Below are 20,550 nucleotides of genomic sequence, written 5' to 3' on the forward strand. Positions count from 1 at the left end.
CCCCGTGTTGTCACTGGGACTCCTACAAGTGGCTCATGTGCGGCAGAAAGGGATTGTTTTCCTTACCTGTTTTCTGTGCTTGATTATTATTGGTTTGAATGTGGGGCCTGGGTGATGTAGCTGTGGGTTTGGCAAGCTTGGAGGAAGGGGGCTTGAGAGGGGGGTCCCCACAGCTCCTGCGAGCAGCCTTCAAGGCAGAAGTTGGTAAGAAAGCTTGGCATCACTCAGAACCCAGTCCAGGGCTCCAGAGGGCCTGGGACCGGAGGGAGGGTGGCCCTCAAGGACTGGCCACACTGTCCCAGAGCAGCCTCCAGAATGGCTCTCAGGCCTCTCACCCTGGGGTCCTAGGCCCTGGTTTACTTCCTCGAGGACAGGCAGCATGGGGGTGCCTGCCACCTGCCTCCCCAGATCCAAGACACACACCCCACCCCCCACCCCCACCCCGTCTCTGGGTGTCGCCTCCTAGCTTCCCCCACCTCCAGCACTGGTGCTCAGGGCCCATCTGCAGCCCTCCCCCAGGGTGCCTGGGAGGGGCATCCCCTGAGGAGCCTGGAGGGAAAGGGGTGCCTTTCTTTTTACCTTTGGACTAAAACTGGGTCAAAGGGACTTGCCCCCCAGTGTTTGGGACCAGTGTGGATGGAAAAGGAAAAGCCGCACACTTAGATGTGCCGGCAGACAGGCCGTGAACGGGTGCTGCCTGAGATGCCACAATTCCCTGGCTCCACCTGTAGCTCACAGGACCCTCCCTGTCTCCCAGACCCACCCCGGCAAGTTAAGGCTGCTGGGAAGAGGCGAGAGGCAGCCCCTGCAGATGTACCCCCAGCCAGAGCTCTCAGCCCTTCTCTGCAGGTAGGGGGAGGGGCGGGCATTCTACCTGGGGCTGAGATGCAGCATCTGTCTGTGGTTTCATTTCTGCCAAAACGAAAGAGGGAGCAGCTGGTTTCAGATCTAAATCTGTGCCCCTGCCCCTCTCCCAAGACACCCGGGAGGGAAGATGGAAGGGAGGGTGGGATGAGGGGCTCAGCGAATCTTTCTCTCATCCCTGACCCGACTGCTCCCTCACCTCTGGCAGAAGATGAAAAGTCCAGTAGAAAAGAGGTCCCGCTTTCTTTTGTCTGTTTCGGGTTTGTTTTGTTTTTTTCCTTTAAGTTCAGCTTAAGGCAGAGGTTTGGCAAAGCAAGTCTACATAAGGCCGCGTGACGCAGGAGGAGGGGCAGCTGCCATGCGAGGCCCGGCCCTCAGGCACGGGCACGGGTCAGTCTCATATCAGCTGCTCCTCCTCCAAGCCCTGAACCTCTAAAGAGGCTTTAAAAAAAAAAAAAAAAGACTGAAAAAGCAGTTGTGTCAGGGAGTCTGTTGCAAGTGAATGACTGAAATTGTGAGAAAAAGGAGAGGAATGAAGACCCAAGGTGACACTGCAGGGTGCGTGTGGGACTGGTTCTGTCCTGGCTGGGTCTCCCCGCCTCCTCACAAGAAAGCAGGTTCCGAGAGGGCCGGGGCGGCCAGCCTGGGGGGCATTTGCACAGTGAGACCGCCCGACCCTGGGAGAAGGTAGAATGGTTGTATTTTGCTGAATGACTGGCCTCCACATGGGGTGTGCTCGAGCGGTATCGTTATCTGAGTCTGGCCTCGCGGGCGCCCCTGCTGCTACCGGTGCTTGGGCGGAATGACCACCAGCGGCTGCCCGTACTTGGGCCGCCACATGAGGACCTGAGCATCGTTGGCATTGGGCTTCACCAGGGCATTGGGCGGTATCGGCTCATTCTTGCTGAGGATCTTGGGCTGGTCCTGGAGGACGGGCTCCCGCAGCCGCGCACGTTGGCCCAGGGGCCGGCTGGGGTTCACCTCTATGCTGAGCTGCATGCGCCAGTGCAGCGTCTGCAAAATGACCATGTCATTGGTGGAGATGTTCGTGGCCACCAGCCATGTGGTGAAGCTCTGGTCCCGGTAGATGTTTGTCAGCTTGGCCACATTGCTCTCGCTGACGGGCACGGCCCACGTGACGCTCGGGTAGAAGTTGTCATTCATACTGATGCTGAACTTGGAGTCTCTCTTGGTGGGACCCACAATAGTGCACGTCTCCGTGGTGTTGCCGTACCAGGGGTAGTTCACCCCGTCCGAGTCGCTGATGGCCTCTATCTTGCCCTCCTGGAGGTCCGGCAGCTCCCAGCTGGACCTGAGGACAGGAAGGCCAGTTTACTCAGCCAGCCACCCACAAGGCTTTTCAGTGTCCCCTCTGTCCATGGGGCTTACCTCCCAGGGGGCCAGACAGTAAACAGACATCTAACACCATGGCAGGTGAACTGGGCTCCCCCATATATAGCCCCCCTCAAAACCCATCCCGTTCTCTCACGTCACCTCACACCACAGGTGCCTGGGCTGGATCCCAGCTGGGCTTCAGGAAGCCCTAGCTGCCCCCGCCCTGGAGGGGACCCGTCACATGCAGGGTCCCAATGGGGGTGAACGGTAATAGGCCTGACATGCCCTGTGCCCAGCAGCTGGCAGATGGCCACATGTGACCCTGGTTAGGCAAGAGGCCATGGGCTCTGAGGCTGGGGTCACACAGCATGTCACGATGGGCCTGGATGGAAATACAGGGAGGCCCGGCCTCTCTGGCCCACATGTGTCCCCAGGTGGCAATGAGTGTCTGTCTCTCGATTGAGATGCCAACAGGAGGCTTCAGAGCCCAGTGGCTATAGGGACAGCACATCTGGGATGACTCCTGCCCCCCTCCACCCCAGTGACCAGTGTGTGACCTGGGGCAAAACCTGCCTCCTCTGAGCTTCAGTGCCCTCACCTGTGAAAGGGGGTGCATTTGGCTTCTCCCTCCCAGCACTGGGACCTGGGGAGTAGGGACCAGCACCCCGGAGCCCACCGCTTAGGGCCTGGCGCCTCACCTCCGTGTCTCCTCCACCACACAGAGGTCTGGGCTCCCCGGCGGTCGGTCCGCCAGGCTGCAGCCAGCACCTGGGGCTCCCGGATGGCCCTTCCTCCCTGACACCCGCCCTCCCCACTTCTGTCTGATCATGACGTCTAGAAGAGGAAGCACCGTGCAGCCGGAATTGCCCCCGCTGGTTAGCACGTCTTTGGAGCAGTAGAACCAAGAAAACCTAACCATCTCACAGCACCGCACTCAGTCCCTACCGCGGGGCCGCCGTCGCGATGCCTCCCACGCTTTGCTGCAGCGCTGAACCCAAACTTCACTTCCAGCGGCTGGAGGCCCAGGTGGCTCAGCCTCCCTGGGGCAGAAGCAGACAGCGGGCTGTCCAGAGCTCCAATGTAGGAACCCCAGGCCTTGCTGCAAGTCAGCTGCCCCCTCACCGGGGTGAGACCCAGAGCAAGGTGCCAGGCCTCCCTCGATCCAACTCGGCATATATATTCCTCCTGGGGTCACCAGAAGATGAGGACAGGAACGTGCCAGTGCAGGGCAGGGCACAGAGCACATGCCAGCAGTTGGCAGCTGCTAGCACCACAGTCGTCACTATTGTCGCTATAATGATAACTCAGAGAAGGACACCAGCCTGTCTCGAGTTGCTCTGAAGACACACGCTCCCATGTGTCTGGGGGCACAGCAGTGTCTGGGGAGCCCACCCCCTGGAGACTCATCAGCTACCAGGTCCACCCCACTGGACAGATAAGGAAAGGGGAGCTGGGGATCAGGGGCATTTCCCAAGGTGACCTGGCCAAGCAGGGGGGCTGGGGCCTGGGCAGCGTGACTTCATCCAGTGCCAGTTCCACCCGTAATGCCGCTGCTCAGGACGCTGGGCGCTCGGAATTCTGCACACCAGCGGTGTTCTCCAGGTTCTCCTCCACAGGATGCACCCTGTCCATGCAGCCGCAGGCAGTGCCCGCAAGGGGGCAACAACCCGTGTCTGTGGACGCATGAACGGACAGACACCATTGGTCCCGCCACACCACGGAGTGCTGTGCAGCCCTGAAAAGGCAGGCGATCCTGACACCTGCTACAACATGGATGGACGTGAGGACATCACACTGAGTGAAGTAAGCCAGTCACAAAGGACAAACACTGCATGATCCCACTCCTATGAGGTTCCTACAGTAGACCAATCCACAGAGACAGGAAGTAGATGGTGGGTGCGGGGCCTGGGGGAGGGGATGGGGAATTAGTGTTCAATGGGGACAGAGCTTCACTTTGGGAAGATGCGCAAATTCTAAAGACGGATGGCGGGGATGGTCACACAACAATGTGAATGTACTTAATGCCCCTGAACTTAAGAATGGTTAAAATGGCAAGTTTTATGTATGTCTTATCACAATAAAAAAAATGCATTCCTCTACGGAAATGCATCATTTAATGTCACCAGTTAGCAAAATCGGGGCCACTGATAGGAGGAACAATTAGGGGCATGATTTCGCCAATTTTTGTTTATTTCATCTGCGTTTCCTGTTTATTTTTGTTTATTTCCTTTGTGTTTTCTGTTTGTTTCATTGCAAAGCCCCCACATTAGGCTAACCCCTGCCTCGTAGGCCATCTCCTGCCCAGGGCCGTGAGCTCAGCAAACGTGGAGGGAATGTGGGCCGCACCTGGACTGACCTCCCGTTCCCAAAGTGCCCGCCAGTCTCTGAGATCTCAGGGCTCCTCCAGACCACCCCACCCACAGCAGCCGTGGCCAGGGGGCCAACAGTAGTTAGTGAGCCTGCTGATCCAGCTCCCCGCCTGGGGGGGCCCATGGGCTGAAGCAGGGCGTCAGGGTCCCTGTCCTGAGTCCCTCAGAGCGTGCGCCAGCAGCGCCTGTTTCGGGAGGCACTCTGTCCTCTCATGGTGGTTACGCTTGCTTGCAAATGTTTTTTTTAAAGGCAGAAAGCAAACCTGCAAAAGGAACTTTGTTCTTCCTTGATCCCCTTTCACTTCCTGAAAGCTGGCTTGTCTGGGAAGTGGGGCTTAGTACCAGGATGACCTCTCTCTCTCTGTCTCTCTCTCTCTCTCTCTCTCTCTCTCTCTCTCTGCCTCTGACCCCAAGCTCCAGGCTTCCTTTCCTACCCCAGCCCCCAAATGCCCAGGTCCTGGCTTGGTCACAGACAGATGACCATCCTCATGAGCTGGCGGACGGCCATGTCTCATGTGAGGTATTAGTCAGAACCAGGGGCAAGGGCGTCTTTTCAAATCATCACAGGCCAGCATGGTCTGCCTCTGGTCCTCGTGGTCCCAGTGTCCCCATCGAGGAGGCAGAAGGGAGCGTGGTTAAGAGCACAGCATCTGGGGGGACAGGCCATCCCTGGATCCAGTCTCAGCCTGGCTTCTGGCTCTGATCAAGTCACAACTCTGAGGTTCATTTTCTCATCAGTTAACTGTGGATAACCCTACCCACCTTGGGAGGTTTTGTGATGATTAAATGCGTTGATGTATGCTGTCTGGTACACAGTACACAGCAATATGTGGAAACTGTTGGAACCATTTGAGGAAGGCTTCGGCAGCTAGTCTTTGCAAGTCCTGATTTGATCTGAAGCCGTTTTTACCTTACTTAACGGTTTCAGGCTCTATATGCACTGAAAGAACTGGATTCCATACAGTGACTCATCCTTTAAGATTTCCTGTTTGTTCTGGAATGACCTTGGACTTCAAGGCAGACTCCCCGGCCCTGCACACTGAGTCTGTTTGTTTGCACAGAGGGGACAACACAACCTGTGATTTGCAGATGCCACGGAAAGGGGTAAGCAAGGCTCCCAGCACCTGCCTGCATGCAGGTGCTTAACCAACGGACCCACTTGGAGGTGGGGGACTTTGTGACAAAGTGGAAACACGCCTGTCCCGGCCCCAAGCTCACAGACTGGGGTCCCACCTGCCCCAGCCGCCTGGTCTCCAGACCCCAGGCTGTGTTGTCCGTCCTCGGACAGGCAAGTAGAAGCACAGGTCTCCCTCGTGACCCCCTCTACCTGCTCGCTGGCCTCCGCTGGTCTTCAGGGCGCGACCCGTTACAGTCAGTGCAAAGTGAAAACCCGAGGTGACAGCAGAGCGTTGAACTACATGAGGGCCCTTCTGAGCACTTCCACTGGCCACTTGTCACACTCCTGCCCACATCCTCGGAGGTGTGGGAGCCCAAAGGACGGCAGGCAAGTCCACACCAGAAGCTGGACCTCAGAACACTTTCTGGGGCCCCCCTGCATCCTGTCTGAAAGGGACTCAGCCTCCTTCAGAGCCCCAGTTCCTGCTGCCATCTCCTTTCATCATCCAAACAAGAGTTTGCAGAGCACCTGTCACTGACGCTGGCCACATAGCCGTGAAAGAGACGCAGACGCACCGCCCTGGTCAGCAGCGATGGCAGAGGGCCCCGCACCCTCCCTGATTCTCTCTCACCTCGAGACTGTCCCCCCTTCTCCTTGACTTCACCCCAGCCCGGGTCCCTCACCCTTTCCCGGTTTCCCAGCCTCCACTCCAGCTTCCTGTAGTGTTCTCACAGAAGCCTGAGTGATCTTTTAAAACCACAAATCTGATGGCGCTGTTGTGCCCTCTGTGAAACCTGCCATGACTCCCCGTAGCCCTTAGAACTGGATGCAGTTGGAGCCTGGGTCCTGCATGCGCGCACATATACACACCCTCCGCAGGCTGCAGCCGCTCCCAGTTCCTCTCAGGGGCCCTGACCCCACCCCCATCCCACCTCAGGGCCTCCTGCCAGGGGCAGCGTCCCCCTCCTCCTGTCCTAATCAGCAGTGCTCACGGCTCAGCTCACACCCCCAAGGAAGCCCACACCAGGCCGGGTGCCCACCGCATTTGATGCCACTCGGTCCTCATCCTGCTGCTTCCTGGCACATGCACGGGATGATTAAATAATCATCCAACCATTTATGACCATCTCTAGAGGGCAGGGGCCAGACCTCCAGGCCTTACCCTGGTGTCTGGCCTAGAATCAGGCACAGTAAACGGTCAGTGACTGGGCAGCCTGCCCGATCTCCCCTTCAGGGCTGGAGCCCTCCAGGGGGGGTCTCAGTAACGAGTTTAGGTCTGCTCAGTGGACCCTCGCCCAAAGCTGCCTCTGTGCACCTTCTCGCCTGGCGCTGCTGCCGCTGGAATTGCCCCTCCCAGCCTGGGTGTCCCTGCAGCAGCGGTGGTCCTGTTCCCGGAGCACATCAGCCATGCCAGGCCCCCTACATATGCACATCCACCCCAGCTGCCCTGGGGATAGGGCTGAGGGCATGTTCCACAGAGGCCTGGCCCAAGGTCACACAGCCAGAATCTGCCGGGCCAGGACCCACAACCTGAGCAAGCTCTGAGCTGTCCCCCAACAGACTCTTGCCCAACTCTCTCTCTAGGGGTGGTCACCCTGTGGCTCCAGGCCCAGCCACCAGTCCAAGCTGGCCCAATGCAGAGGGTGAAGGACACCAGGGGTGCCCGAGGTCCAGCGGTGTGCCTGGCAGGGAGTACACCTTCCCTGGCTGCACGGAGCCCTGGGCTGTGCCCAGCGGGGCTGGTGAGCCTGGGTCTGGGCTCTCTCCTGGGCACGGACAGCCCATCGCACCCCCAGAGGCTCCCGCTCCAGGTGAGTGTTGGAGCCAGGGCCCTCCTGAGTTCTGGACCTGGAAACCAGACTGTCCATCCCAGCACACCTGCCCTCAGAGCAGTTACCCAACTTCCTGTCTCTTTCTTCACCTTGGTCCCTACTACATCTTCTGTAATTTTTTTTCCTTAAAATTAAGCACTTTTTTTTAAAGCTCAACTAAATTTAGTTTTTCCTAAGGAACATCTTTGAAATAACAGGTTGATAAATATATATACACACACACCAGGGATGGCAAAAAAATGTATATACATTTTAACAGATGTTATCGATGCTCAAGCAGTAGTTCGCCATAATCAGAAGCTTCTGAACACTGATGGGAACCACTCTGAGCACCTCTTGTAATTGCAGAAGTCACACGTGACTTGTATTCATCTTTTGTGATCAGCATATACTGAGTACTACAATTAATACAGTTTTTTCCTTTAAAATATGTATACATTTTTTGGCACCCTCTGCATACAGTTTCTAATATACATTGAAATAAATACATTGCTTTAAATTAAAATTACACTTAAGCTTAGACGAGTCCACCCAAACACCATTTCATGTCCCACAAGTGGCACCCGGGGGGCTCTGAGAAGAGCCTTCGCAGTTAAGGACTTGAGGGCAGAGGGCCAGGGCTGCCCGGGACTCGTGTGCCCAGTACCGGCTTCAGTGCCCTCGGATGGGCCAGACGGGCACTTAGGGATTATGTCACCTGTTCCTCCACGTCACAGTTTTGTACAATTTGCAAAAAGTTCAAATTCTGTAAAGTTTTGCAATTTTACAGAAACTGAGGCCCCTCCTAACCAGACTGGGACCCCGTTTTCTGATTTCTGCCTCGCTGGGCCACCCACCAGCTGGCCCCTTCCCACCAAACGGGCCACCAGGCACCTGCTCTCCCAGGGAGGAATTGGGATGTCCCCTCCCTCCCTGCCTGCTCCTAGGTTCCCCCAAACAACAAACTCCACTCCTGCTGGATCTGACCCCCCTCTTCCACACACCTCACCCCTCTTCACCCAGGCCACAGCCCGGGCTCCTGGGGCCTGACCTGAGGGGGGAAAGACCGACGGTGCCCGTTCAAATTTTAGTTCTTAGTTATAAAAGCTGTGCTTTTTGTTTTTGTCTTTGTTTTTAAAGCAGGCGATAGAGAAGTGTAAGAAGTGAGAAACGAAAGCCGGCTCTTCCGCGCCCACCCTCCCCTCCCCTCGCTGAGGTTACCCACCACACTACACTCCGGTAAACATCCTTCTAGACCGCTCCCTCTGCACATATGCACAGTACACGTCCCCATTTTCAGTGTTTTCTTTTTAACTAAAATGGGTTCCTACCCTACATAGTTTATTTTTTTTAATGCAACATATAATCTAATCATTTCCCCACGTGGGAGCAGCGAGAACCCCACATCACATCGTCATTAGCAGCCTCCTCAGATTCTGCACTACAGACAGACCATAATTTCACCCCCTGCTGAAGGAGGCTTGAGTTGTCTGGGGCTTTCTGAAGTTAGGAACCATGCTGGGGTCTCCACCCATGTCCTGGCATCCCTTCACACATGCGTCAGTTCATCTGTTCAGTCTACCCACGACCTGCCACGCGCCCGGCCAGACCTCAAAGTTTCGAGTAGAATGATGGCATCAAAGGGCGTGTATATTTTAAACTGTAATAGATATAGCCAAACTCACTTCCCAGAAGCTGCCTAAACTGTACCCCCACCAACAGCCTATGAGGCTGTCTACCTGCCCCGCCCCCCACCACACCAGCTGGGCATCACTGAGCTGCTTCATTTTACCTAGAGCCGGTCAGCATCTCTGTCTTTAATTTGGCATTTCCCTGATCACTACAGCTTTATCAGGTGCCTCCTCGCACGTCTCTGGGAGCAGCCAGCTTTTGTTTTTGGCACGCGGAAGGTGAGGGTTGGGGCGATCACTTGGCTAGGGCCAGTCCAGGGGGAGTTCTCTTTGGGCCGGGCAGTCCCCCACCACTTCCTCTCACCCCAAAGCCTGGAAACAAGGACTTCCCTCTCCCACCCACGCCGCCCTCGCCTCTGCCAGGGCCCAGCAGATGGGGGAGGCCGCCTTCCGGTTGAAGAAAGGAAGCTGCGTCCTCGATTGTTCTGTGTGGGGCCCGCGGCGAAGGCCCGGGCTGCAGGAAAAGGCCACGTGGTCACCAGGGCCATTCCTCCTGGCCTGTCCCCAGGCCCGCTGGAGCAGAGCACGGCTCCTTTGGGCGAGTGGATCAGGCCTCAGAGGCTGTTTCCTCATCATCAGATGAAGTCCTTGGGCACTGAGAGTGGAGAGGGAGCCAGGCAGCTCTGCACACGCCCCCAGCTCCAGCATCTCCCCACCTGAGGCCTCGGATCCTCGACCCCTGCCCACCCTTTCCCACCAGCCTCATCATCCTGTGACAGCAGATGTCACTGCATCTTCTGGCTGGAAAGACCCCCGAAGTCTCACCGTCCAAGGCTCTCACACTGATCAAGAGTACGTGAAGCCCAACCCAGGAGAAGAGACAGTAGCAGCGACAACTATAATATGGCAAATCTTTATGCTGACTCTGCTGGGTTTTGTGTAATTAATAATGAATCATTAGTGGTTATGATACCGATGGCTGCCACGTACGAGTCTTAGGGTGCACCAAGCACATGCTAGGTTCTCGTCCTGCCTCACCTCGTCTAATCCTCACAGCAACCCTGTGAGGGAAAAGGACTGTCCTCCCATTTCATAGACGGGAACAGTGAGGCTCAGAAAGATTAGGCGACTGGCCCAAGGTCACAGCAGCAGTGTATGGCGGAGCTGGGATTCACACCCTGCTGGACAAGGGCAGGGGAGGTGGCACTCAACCCAGACAGACCCTCTCATCTTCCTCCACCCCCAAGTCTGCCCTTTGGCAGAAACCTGAGCTTGACCTGGGCCTTGGTCTTGGCCGTGGGCCAGATCCTGTGGGGGCTCCAGAGAAGGGCGAACTAGGGACAACGTGAAGCATCTCCCACACGGCGAGAAATTGTGACTTGTCACTTAGAAGGCTGAGCCAGCTGGCAGGTGGTGGTTGCGGAATTGCGGGGGATGGGGTTGTGGAGGCAGGTGTCTCCAACAGTTTTCGGGGGGCGGGGAGTGGCTTTTAAAGCAATGTGGGTTGGACTCAAAATCATATAGAATCCTCTCAAGCTGGCACAGAGAAACTCACCATTTTATAGCTGTCTGTAAGAGTTGGATACTATTGTTCCACTTAAAATATTTCAAACCCGGAATGTCATTCTAAAAAGTTCTCCCGGATTAGAGATTAATTTCAAGCAGGGATAACGTTTGGGGGTATTATGGGTTTCAGTTAAGTAGTTGGAATTAATATTTTGAATACGAGCCCATTTGTAAAGAACGGAAGCCCTAACATTTACCACCTGGCTGTTCCCCTCCTTGGGCCACTGAAGCCCAGGGTGTGGGTTTCATTTTAATGATTCCAATTGTCTGGGACTAGTCCAGCGGCTCTCCATTCATGTCACGGCACTTCAAAATCTAAACAAAAGTAGTTTGGGGTGAAGAAGATGGGAAGGGCCTTTTATATCACATTCATTTACATTCATCTTCTCTTACGTTCTAGGCTTTTCCTAAACAAGCCCTTCTCGCTTCCGGGGGGGCACCGGTTGAAATAGCACTCTGCCCACGGACGAGAGGAACCGTCTCGAGGAAGTGTCTCGAGGAACTGCTGTGCTACGGTAATTCAGCTTCTTAATACGATGTGGCTGATTAATAGCAAGTCAGGCAGCTTCCAACTCGGCATTTCAGCCACAGAGTCGTCACCTACACCTGTCCCGTCACCGACTCCTCACACAGCCTATGGAGCGTTCTGTCTTTGTCCCCAGTGGCAGATGACAAAACCGCACCTCCAAGGGGTGACTTTCCAAGGCCCCAGAGCCAGCGCTGGTCAGTAATTCTGCCCCCAGGGCCTAAGCCCATTGAGGACCACTCCACACTGCCCCTCCCAGGGACCCTGAAACTTGGCCCTTTCTCGGGTGCTGGTCCCCTCCCAACCAGGATTATAGACCCAGGAGAATGAGACGTGGGACATTGAGGGTCCTGCGCCCATAGGGGTGTCCCAGGAAAGGGAGGGAGCAAAGGGAAACAGATAGAAGGAAACTGGCCTCCAGCCACTTGAAAATGCCAATCATTCATGACTTGCACTATTTAAAATTTTTTAAAGTCAGGGAGTGGCCCTGTGTAAAAGAGGAAGACCTGGGCTGGGGAGAAAATTCAATACAAGGAGTAATTTACATTTGTCCGAGTTCTGTAGTCTCAGCCACAATTCTCAGCTCATTACGCGCCCCATCGCTGACTCCCGTCTGACAAGGATAACCACGGCAATAACCATTAAAGGTGAAAGCCGCTTCCATTAAGTGTCGTACCCTGGGCCTGGCGTAGTGCCGACTGCTTGACAAACGTCTCCCATAATTCTCGCAGTAAGGCATGGCGCAAAGACTACGACTGGCCCCAGTTTGCAGATGAGGAAACCAAGGGTCAGAGTGGCTCAGGTCACACCGTGGAAAGTGGCAGAGCCTGGACTCCCTCCCAGGTCTGCTTGACTGCAGTCTAGGTGTGCCCTGGGTTCCTCTAACCAGGAACCAAGGACTGGCACACAAACGGAAAGGTCACCTCAGGTCCCCTGACTCAGCCTGCCTCCAGCAATAGTGCCTGGACGTACTCAGAGCCACCAAATGGAGCACCAGGCCTTGAAGGCTGTAACCCCTGTCTGTGCACAGATGGAGAGGCTGAACCCCCAGCCGGGCCTGTCCCCGCCCCACCGCCTGCCGCGTCCATCTCATCGGAACGCAGTCCCATTCACGCTCCACGGCGTTCTTCCTCCTGGCGCTCACACTTTCCCAAGTTCTAACGGACACCCTCCGCCCCCCCTGCCTACCCTGTCCCTTCTAGGGATGAAAACTGACTTAGCCCAAAACCCCTAGGAAAGCCTTTGTGTCTTCCCAGTTGTCCCAGATGCCTTGCAAAGCCTGAGAAGGCTTCGAGCTTAAGGCTTCTTAGGAAAGCAAGGTCCACACCAAATAACTAACATTCATGTTTCCCTTCTGGAATGGAAAGTCAGCCCCCTGCCTGGGTTAGCAGCCACTTTGGGGAGTTCAAGGGCTTGGGCCCAGGCGTGGAAATCAGGTTGGCCGAGGAGCCGCTGAGGGTCTCGATAGGCCCCCCACACACCTCTTTGGGGCAATCATGGTTACACCCTCGTTTTACGTTGTACTGTGACCTCCCTGTTCCCCTATAACTTCAGAGTCACTAAGTGGAAAAGCTATAAGATTTGGTGTCCCCACAACCCCTCCATTCCTTCCTTACCCCCGCCGATATCAGGTGGCCCAGAATGTTCCTAAATCAGTGAAAAGTTCCAACTCCTGGGGAAATTCTGTTCCTCACTTGCAGACCCGTGAGGGTGGACGTTAAGAGAGGCTACAGGACACTGTCTACAGCCAGTCATGGGGGTCAAATTGGGGGGCTGCCTTCAGGGCCTGCCTAGCTCTCTCAGAAAGGTCCTTGTGCCCCAGAAATGGCTACTTTCACCACCCTCTCTTAGGGTGGTCCTTCAAGTTAAGTCACTTGCCCTTCCGCCTACCACTGCTCCTTCCACACCCAGGAAGACCATCTCTGGGATCAGGGAACGTGTCAGAAAAGAAGACCCGGGGTCCCAGTGTCCTGCACCGAGATCTACGTTATCCTGGGAACATTCTGGAGACCAGGCTGGAGAGAAGAGGCCAGTGGGCTCCTCTCAGTTGTGAGGGCCCTGCCAGAGCCTCTGGACCCTGACACTTGATGTCTATGAAAGTGGCCACCTGCCTCGGAGAAAAAAAAAACAGTACACCACAAAGCAAAGCAGGTTTCTATGACAAGCTGTCCTCTCAAACAAAACACCGTTTGGAATAGTAAAGCGTTCCCCAGGTTGTGCTGTGCACCTGAAAACCCCGGAGACACAAGTTCAGACCCAACCGCAAAGCACTGTGCAAATAACTCCGGAGGCTTCAGAGGCCCGGGTGACTTCCCAGAGTGTCTGCCACATGGGGTCAAGAAGGCCTGAGCCGGGGGTGGGGGTGGGGGCAAGCCTTGGTCTCTCCGGTGACCCAGACAGCATGCTTGCTTTGCCAAAGAGGCACCTGGTAGAATATTGTTCTGCTTTCTCAGCACCTTGCAAGGAAGGACAAAGGAAGCCCAGGGGCCAGAGGCAGTGGGAGGGAAGGTCCTAGAGCCATGACCCCAATCTGAATCAACTGGCAAACTCTCCAGGAGGCCATCTGGCCAAAGAGGGCTCAGAGGCACTTCCATTCATGCCTCAAGCTTTCCTGTGCCCCTGGTGAGGCCCCGCTCTAAACCCTCCAAGCTCCGCACCCCGAGCAGCGCCCCCAAAGCTTGCCCCCAATGAGTACTCACATGCCCTGCTCCCCATACTGGTTGTAGAACTCCATGTGGCTGCACGCCTGGATCCAGCCAACTATCCAGGTCTCCTTCTTGGGGATGGGCGGCATGACCACCTGGGCAGAGGCACGGAAATGGGGTGTCCGGTAGCGGAGCACCACGCTGGAGGACTCATCGATGCTGGTGGGGATGGGGTCGATAGAGGCTTTCACATCAATCACCGTGATACCTTCCCTGAAGACTCTGGTTTTGCCCCCGATGCTCTGAATACAGCCCATGGCACACAGTACCGCTATGATCTCCAGGGAAGGCCAGCAGTCCCAGAGAAAACTGGGCATTGAAAGGATGGAGGCTGCCGGACCCAGTGCAGACAGTGCTGCTTTCCAATCTCAAATCTCAAGACCGATATCCATAGGATAGAAAATTCACCGAGTAGGGGGCGTTTGCATGTCACTACCTCGGGCCTGTTTATAAATAAGGATTTTGCTGCATTTCAAGAGCCCTGGGTGCACTCTTCTTCTGCTGGCAGTGGACAAAAATCACCGATATTCTTTGGGTTAAAAAAAGAAAAGTTTGGACGTTAATGGATAATCACGTTGTTCAGACATCCAGCCCTTCCGTGCCTCACAAGTGGGGAATGCAGATCAGAGACGCTCCCTGAAGTCTTCCACTGAAGAAGGTGAATGCCGGCAGACACATAAATAAGGAAGGCTCTGTCCCCAACACGGCGCCGCCACCCTCGCTGCAGAAGACCGACTTCCTGCCCTCCTGCCTTCCGCACGCGCTCGGGACACACGCACGACGGGGCTGAATCAATGGAAGGGTCGTTTCTACTCGGTCGGCGGAGGTCCGGGCGCCCTCCGGGGCGAGCGCCGACCCGCGGCTTCCTGGAGGCGAGAGCCGGTGCAACACGAGACCCCGTCGGAGCCCACAGGCGGGCGCGGGCCGCCGCCCCCACGCGGGCGCGCCGCGTCCCCTCGTCGCTGTCTCCGCCTGCCGCCGTGCGGGACCCCGTGGTTGCGCCGGAGCCGCCGCCTAGTTCGCCGCGGGCGCAGAGGACCTGGTGGGAAGGGACAGGGCGTCAAGGCCCACGTCAAAGTTGAGCCGAACTTTGCCACGGGGGGCGCAGGCTGCGGAGCTGACGGCGCAGCTCTGGGCGGTCTCCCGGGAGGCGGCGCCCCCGCCCCGTCAGGGGCAGCGGCACAACCGCGCGCACCAGCGAATAATCGCCGCCCCTGACATCTCCGCTGACACCCTCTGGCCCAGGGGCGGGGTGAGGGGACGACAGGCTGGCACTGCAGTGGGCCGCGTGGACTTGCCGGCCCTGGCACCGCGCCCACCGCCTCGCTGCCGGCGCCCCTGCCCCAGCTGGGTCCCTCCGACCCACTGGGGGCGCAGTGCCAGCCCCGCAGGCTGATCTGATCGGGCGCGCGCCCTTTCCCAGGCAGGGATCCCCGACCCTCGGAGGGCGCAGTGCCCTAGCCCAGCCGCATCGGGCAGCTCTGTCCCCACAACCCCCTTGCCAGCCCGGAGCGGCCCCGAGTCCCCGCGCGTCGGGCGCGCTCGCCGCGGCCGAGGAACTTTGGCGCGCACGCCCCCACCCGGACGGCGCCAACGACTCACCTGCCCCTCGGGCCAATCCGGGTGCCCCGGCCGCCGCCCTCCGGCCGCCCCTGACCCCTCCGCGGGCAAGTCCTCGGGGCGCCCCCACTCCCTTCCCCGGGCAGTGTCCTTCGGCTCTACTGGGGTCTGGGGCCGGCGTGGGCGCCCCCGGCCCCCACGTCCTCCTAGCTCGGAGCTGCTGGGGGTGGCCGGGGGCGGAGGGCTGAGGCTCGGGGCTCTCTCGCCCCCACCCCGCGCGCCTCCTTTATTTTATGATCATTGTGAGCGTGCTGTCGCCGCTCAGCCCCGCCGCCGCGCCGCAGCCGCCTGGCGCGCCCCGCGCTGCCTCGCTCTGCTGCAGCATCGGAAAGGCAACCAGGTCAAACTTTGCAGAAACTCAGCCCCTGCGCCGGCCTGGCCCCGCGTCTGCCCGCAGCAGCCGGCCGGAGCGCAGCGCACGCAGGCACCGCCGCCCGCTCGCCGGCCCCGCGGGGATGCAGGTCCGCAGGCGGCGGCGGCGGCGGCGGCGGGCGCCGCCTCCTCCTCACCGCCCGCCCAGCTCTCCACCCTCGCTCCCTGCACGCCGCCCGCCCTGCCCCTGGTGAGCCTCTCCCCCTCTCCCCCCTCTCTCCCTCTCTCCCTCTCTCCCTGTCTCCCTCTCTCCCTCTCTCTCCCTCTCTCTCTCTCTCTCTCTCTTTCTCTCTCTCTCTCACTCTGTCTCTGCAGCTGCTGGGAAAGCTGAGCCTCTCCTTGCATAAACGACATTTCCTTTTTGGCAAGCCCGGGGAACTCTGGGTAGTGTAGTCCGGCTTGTCTTGGGTCCAGGTGGGCTACTCCCTGTGCCCTTTGAACTCGCATGTTTTCCGGGGCTCAGGGCACTCGGAGAAGGGCCGCACTGCCCTGATATTCCTGGCCTCGGGCGGGCCGTGGCTGTGAAAACAGTACCAGGGCTCTGGGAGGCTCCGGGGCTGGGAAGGTCTGGGTGGATGAGAAGTTTCTGGAAAGGGTCCCTGTATGGCTCCCTCCATACTGGGCTTCTTGGCACCCTGACAGGTGGTCAGGCCTGTTGGACCCTAACTGTGACTAGCGCTGTACAGTTTCATTTCAGCCACCACTGGCCACCCCTGTGTAGGAGGCCTCTTTTGTGTATTTCACAGAGCAGGCATCCAAAGCTGGGAGATTGGGAGACTTGCCTAAGGCCCCACCCTGGCAGGTGTCCCAAGTGAGACTGGTGTTCTGAGTACAGAGGTTCAAAGGGGGTTGGAACCTGGACAGTGGGGGGGGGGAGTGACAGCTGTGAACCTCTCTAAGCACCCTCAAGCTGTTAGCCCCACCCTCACCTTGCAACTACCCCTAGGGAAAGGCCAGGTGGTTTGTGACATCACAAAACCTTGCAGCCACATTGTCCTCCCCCCATGACTCTGCCTTCCAAAGGTGCTCACAGCAGGGCACAGGGCAGGTGGTGCCAGCCACTCCCAGTGAGTGCCCGTGAGGGCAAGGACCAGAAGCGCGGGGGCTCTTATTAAGGTCTCTGGTCATATTAAGGTCTCTTATTGGAGAAACGATCAGCCAGGCCGAGTGATCCATCGCATGTTGGCACCAGCTCAGGCCACAGGAAGTATCCGATTAAGATGGCCACTGCCTCGTACCCAGCCACGCCCCTGCCTTCTCCCTGCTCACTGCCATGGACTCTCACGCAGCCTCATGAGGGAGGGGTCATCCCTTTCCGCTGCAGCTAGTAGGCAGCTGATTCCTAGTCCCGCTGACTGAGGCAGGGTGGCCCTCATAATCTGCTTACTGCTAGATGGTAGGTCCCCAGGCAGCACAGGTCTCTTAAGGACCCCGTGTAAGTTTCCATTTCCTGGAAGAAGCTTTCCGTTGCCTCGTCACCCACAGGGGACTCCCTGCCCTGTGTTCCTGGCTCCCACAAAACACTGTGCTCCCTGGGAAGCACACGACGGCCATCCATACCTCCTTGGTCATCAGATAATTATTATGTTATTGAGTTCATATGTAGGTGAGATATTAACTTTTAGGGTGCCCATCTCATCTCCCAACACCATCCCCCCCAGTGTCTAGAACAGAGCAGACCTCATTGGCCAGGATGCCCCCTTGACGCCAGGGACACTGTCCTGGTGACAAGAACATAAGTGCCCTGTGAACATGTGCTGAGCTGCACATCTTTCTCATTTGATGTGAAAAGGACAGAGGCCAGAGCCCTACGCTGCTCACTAAGTGGCCACGCCCCTGAAGATGATTTCCTGGAGATGTGTCCACTGGATGCCTGTTGGAAGTGACGTTACTCCCCCTGGCCCTAGGCTTGGCCTAGTTTTGTGTTAATATAAAGTACCCACTGTATGTTAGGTGCTGCATGGGCGAGGATTGTGTTCTTTGTCCTTCACCTTGACCTCGGGAGGTGGGCTGTACAGAGAGACCCAGGGTTTGGGGGGCAGTGGCTTTTCTGAGTCTGGATCCCCACCCAGATCTGAAGCCCACTCATCTCCCCCTCCAGGCACAGCACCCTTGCTGGCTGGGACCAGCCCCTCCAAGCCGGGATGGAACTGACAGTAGAAAGCCCTGTCTCTGGTAAGTATCACTGCAAGAGGGTGAGGGCACTTACTAACTAGGAGACGCCTGTCCCTTAACCTTGGCCCCAGCGCTGCCTCCTTTCATTTCATCCACTACGTGGTGCTTTGTCTTGGGCTAGTTTGGGGGCTGGATCTGCAGGGAGAGGACCCAGGCAGCATCTGTGGTTCTGTTTGCCTGGCTCTGAACTTCAGACTGGCTTCCCCAGAGCCAGCCCTGACAGATAGGGGGGTCTGAAAGGGCTCAGCTCACACGTGCATCCCCTGTCCCAGCTCCTGATTGGCCCTCCGAGGTTCTGGCTGCTCCCCCAAACCCCCTGCCTCCCCATGCAGCCCTTCTTCCTGCTCAGCATTTTCTGGAGCTCTGTGGGTGCTGGGCACAGACCCACGGCTGTCTCAGCATATGTGGAAGGCCCGGGATCCATCCACACGAGTGTGAAATGCTGGCGTCTGCAGAACAGAGGAAGGGGACATCTGCTTGAGACGTGCCCAATGCCACGGGGACGCTCACAATGCCCCCCTGGACCCGTTCCCCTCCCCCAGTCCACAGTCTCCCCAGGCTCCTCTGCCATGATGTCACCAGTGTATGGGAAAGAGAGGGGTCAGGGTGCACAGTCCCACCCCTTCCCAGAGATGAACTCCTTGCTGTGGCAACTTGGGACTCAAAGTGTTGTCGGTGGGCGGACAAGGTCACTCAACTCCTGGCGATTTTTTCCCCATCGTTGACTGGACACCTGTGCTGTGCTGAGTGCTCAGAAGACACTGGGGAACCCAGCCAGGGCCAGGACAGATGACAGGCGTGGTCGCCATGGCACTTACCTCCCTGTGGGCCAGAAAGACGTCAGGGGATAACTCCAGGAATGATGAATAGAGGTATTAATTAACATAAATAATAAATAGGTACAAATTTATACTCAAAATAGATATGAGTAAGTATCGATTGCTACAAACCAGGATGCATCTAAGTTGTCTTGATGTGCATGTGTCCAGTATTGAGCCTGAGGAGGTAAAGGATGCACTTTGCAGAGGTGTGAGGGGTGTGATGGTACTTGTGTGTGAGTGAGTGTATTAGAGGTCAGAGTGAGTAGATGTGTGTGTGTGTAAATGCATTGTGATGGTGTGAGTGTGTGTGTTTCTGTGTGTGAGGGTATATGTGACAGTTGTGTGTAACTGTAGAGTGTGTCCACGTAAGTGTATGTGTCCACGAGTGTGTGTGTGTGTGTGTTTGTGTGTCCATGTGGGAGTGTGTAGGAGGTGTGTAATGGTGTGAGTGACCATAAGCGGTGTGGGTATAGATGAGTGAGTGTGTATTTTATGTGTGACAGTTTGTGCGTTGTGTGCGAGTATATGGGAGTGTGTGTGAGTGCATAAGGGTGTGTTTGAGTGTGTTCTAGTTATGTGAAGGTATGTCTGTATGAGCGTGCGGGGGGGTGTGAATGTGCATGATGGTGTGTCCATGAGGGTGTGTATGAGCATGTGTGTCTGTGGGTAAGGGTGAGTTTGTGTTCATGTGCATATGTGGATATGTGTGTGTGTGATGGTGAGTGTAGGTGAGCATGTTTGTGGGTGTGAGTAGGTGTGATATATGAGTAAGTGAGTGTGCATGTCTGTCTGTGCATGTGGATGTGTTGGTGTTATTTTTAGACTGAGGGAGCGTGTCTTTAAGGAGTCTGGGGTGGAGATTCCCGTGGCTAAATCAGGTCAGTAGTGGCGGGTGAGGGGTTGTTTGTCCCAGCCTGGTTCACAGGCGGTCCCTGCCTGAGACCCCTGGCCTAGAGCCCTCTGCACGACTTCTGTCCCTCTGGCCTGCTTCTGGGTAGAAGCCTCCAGAGCTACAGCTCTGAGCACAATCGTCTCTTCCTGGACAACCTCTTGAACCCACAATTGCACAATCATCCCCCCAGAGGAGGAGCTGAGGCCCAGCGGCGCCCCAAGTTCAGGCAACAGTCGCTGAAGTGTGCATGGATGGAGCCCCGCTCACCTGACTGCCCCTCCGCGCTCCCACCCCACCCAGCATCATGGGGGCGAGTCCCGCGTGGGACACGGGAGGACGCTGTCGCCGTGCCTACCAGGCTTCTCCGGCCAGGACTCAAGCCCCTGCGGCCCCCACCCGCCCTGCAGCAGCCTGGAAGGACGGAGGCGGGTGGACAGGCTGGGTGCGGCCAGGATCGGGTGCGGCACTGGGAGTTCTCCAAGGTGCTAAAATAAACCCAGCGAAGGATCAGGTTTCCCAACCGAAATAACCCAGGAGCGGCCTTAGAAATGCGAACTGAGAAAGCGATCCGGGGAGGGAGGCCAGGGGTGGGGAGGTGGTGATGAAAAACCCTTTCCACGGGGCTCCCTCCCCATCCTGGCAGGGGACCCCCAGCTGTCCCTCCCTCCTATCCCCTCCAGCTGTGCGGCTCCCCAGGCCATCTGCCCAGAGCGGAGCTTCTCACCCATTCCCCTCCCCTTCCGTTC

The 20,550-nt window shown here is 57.1% G+C and overlaps 2 protein-coding genes across 5 annotated transcripts; one reads left to right on the top strand and one right to left on the bottom strand.

Annotated features, from left to right (window-relative positions):
- Positions 1–6: 6 nt before the first annotated feature.
- On the bottom strand, positions 7–15,614 carry FAM78A (family with sequence similarity 78 member A). 4 transcript variants are annotated; one of them, XR_002123553.1, is made up of 4 exons: positions 15,527–15,614; positions 13,919–14,963; positions 1,064–2,176; positions 7–912 (listed from the first exon to the last, which is right to left on the bottom strand). XR_002123553.1 is itself a non-coding variant. In XM_019638594.1 (3 exons), the coding sequence occupies exons 2-3, from the start codon at positions 14,239–14,241 to the stop codon at positions 1,648–1,650; spliced, it is 852 nt and encodes a 283-aa protein (XP_019494139.1). In that variant the 5' UTR covers positions 14,242–14,963; positions 15,527–15,614; the 3' UTR covers positions 7–1,647. The 4 variants fall into 4 exon arrangements, 3 of the variants coding, with proteins under 3 accessions (XP_019494139.1, XP_019494144.1, XP_019494158.1); XM_019638594.1 differs by having other exon boundaries at positions 7–2,176; XM_019638599.1 differs by lacking the exon at positions 15,527–15,614 and having other exon boundaries at positions 7–2,176; positions 13,919–15,056.
- LOC109382327 (basic proline-rich protein-like) lies at positions 14,719–20,326 on the top strand. Its single transcript, XM_019641718.1, has 6 exons — positions 14,719–14,919; positions 15,033–15,176; positions 15,348–16,106; positions 18,018–18,091; positions 18,424–18,963; positions 19,995–20,326. The coding sequence occupies exons 1-5, from the start codon at positions 14,719–14,721 to the stop codon at positions 18,527–18,529; spliced, it is 1,284 nt and encodes a 427-aa protein (XP_019497263.1). The 3' UTR covers positions 18,530–18,963; positions 19,995–20,326.
- Positions 20,327–20,550: the final 224 nt, after the last annotated feature.

This window comes from Hipposideros armiger, unplaced genomic scaffold (assembly GCF_001890085.2).
Source record: "Hipposideros armiger isolate ML-2016 unplaced genomic scaffold, ASM189008v1 scaffold_3, whole genome shotgun sequence".
In the NCBI taxonomy this organism is placed as follows: domain Eukaryota; kingdom Metazoa; phylum Chordata; class Mammalia; order Chiroptera; family Hipposideridae; genus Hipposideros; species Hipposideros armiger.

Excerpts from the sequence above, each read along its gene's own strand:
- FAM78A (XM_019638594.1), bottom strand. The coding sequence starts at position 14,241 with ATGCCCAGTTTTCTCTGGGACTGCTGGCCTTCCCTGGAGATCATAGCG. Across the intron at positions 2,177-13,918 it reads CAGTATGGGGAGCAGGGCAT|GTCCAGCTGGGAGCTGCCGG; the intron begins GTGAGTACTCAT and ends TCCTGTCCTCAG.
- LOC109382327 (XM_019641718.1), top strand. The coding sequence starts at position 14,719 with ATGGAAGGGTCGTTTCTACTCGGTCGGCGGAGGTCCGGGCGCCCTCCG. Across the intron at positions 15,177-15,347 it reads CCCTCTGGCCCAGGGGCGGG|GCAGGGATCCCCGACCCTCG; the intron begins GTGAGGGGACGA and ends GCCCTTTCCCAG. Across the intron at positions 16,107-18,017 it reads CGCCGCCCGCCCTGCCCCTG|GCACAGCACCCTTGCTGGCT; the intron begins GTGAGCCTCTCC and ends CTCCCCCTCCAG.